Source organism: Eurytemora carolleeae, unplaced genomic scaffold (assembly GCF_000591075.1).
Source record: "Eurytemora carolleeae unplaced genomic scaffold, Eaff_2.0 scaffold1544, whole genome shotgun sequence".
Classification (NCBI taxonomy): Eukaryota; Metazoa; Arthropoda; class Copepoda; order Calanoida; family Temoridae; genus Eurytemora; species Eurytemora carolleeae.
The window spans coordinates 55,586-56,494 of NW_019397502.1; the positions used below are offsets into that span (position 1 = coordinate 55,586).

Here is a 909-nt window from a genome sequence, read left to right on the forward strand (position 1 = left end):
TTTTATTTGTCTTCAGTTCAATCCTTTAATCAGGCAGTTTTAGTTCAATCCTTTGATCAGATATTTTATTTCAATCCTTTGATCAGGTAGTTTTAGTTCAACCCTTTGATAAAATAGTTTTTTGTTCAATCCTTTGATCAGGTAGTTTTAGTTTAATCTTTTGATCGGGTTTAATAGTTCATTCAATCCTTTGATTCTTAGTATTAGTGTAGTCCTTTTGATCAGGAAGTTTCTGTCTAATTCTTTGATCAAATAGTTTTTGTTTAATCCTTCGATCATTTAAATCTTTTTAGTTTCTGTTGAATCCTTTGATAATTAAATGTATCAAGCCTCAAGTTAATACTACTAGGTCTAGCAGATTCAACAAACAAGTTTTGAGGCAAATCGGTCCAAGGGTTTAAGAGTTACTATATTTCTATTCATTTTTTGCTGTTAAAATTCATTTAAGTAAAGCTGACCACTATAAAATCGATTGATTTATTTCAAATAAATTACGTTTTTCTTTGGTTTATTAATCATAATTTTTGATATTTTGTCAGAGAATGGTTGAATAAACGTAAATCTACAATCCGTCCTATTGGAACCTTTTTCAACTCCGCGAACTTCCAGGTTCAGTATCCTTTCTTTTCATATAACTACTTTGCATATAACCACCCTTTCTTATTCTTATATCTTACTTTCTTTTCATTTAACTACCTTGCATAAAACCATCCTTTCTTTTTCTTATCTTACTTTCTTTTTATATAACTACTTTGCATATATCCATCCTTTCTTTTTCTTATATCTTACTTTCTTTTCATATAAATACTTTGCATATAACCATCCTTTCTTTTTCTTATATCTTACTTTCTTTTCATATAATTACCTTGCATAAAACCATCCTTTCTTTTTCTTATCTTACTTTCTTTT

General features: G+C 27.9%; 1 protein-coding gene across 1 annotated transcript in view; it reads left to right on the forward strand.

Moving 5' to 3' along the window:
- Positions 1-909, forward strand: part of LOC111714618 (prenylated Rab acceptor protein 1) — a gene marked incomplete in the record, with an annotated part of 5,237 nt that overhangs the window by 1,022 nt on the left and 3,306 nt on the right. The window contains 1 exon segment of the mRNA XM_023489765.1: positions 540-609. Coding sequence (XP_023345533.1) covers positions 540-609 — 70 coding nt within the window.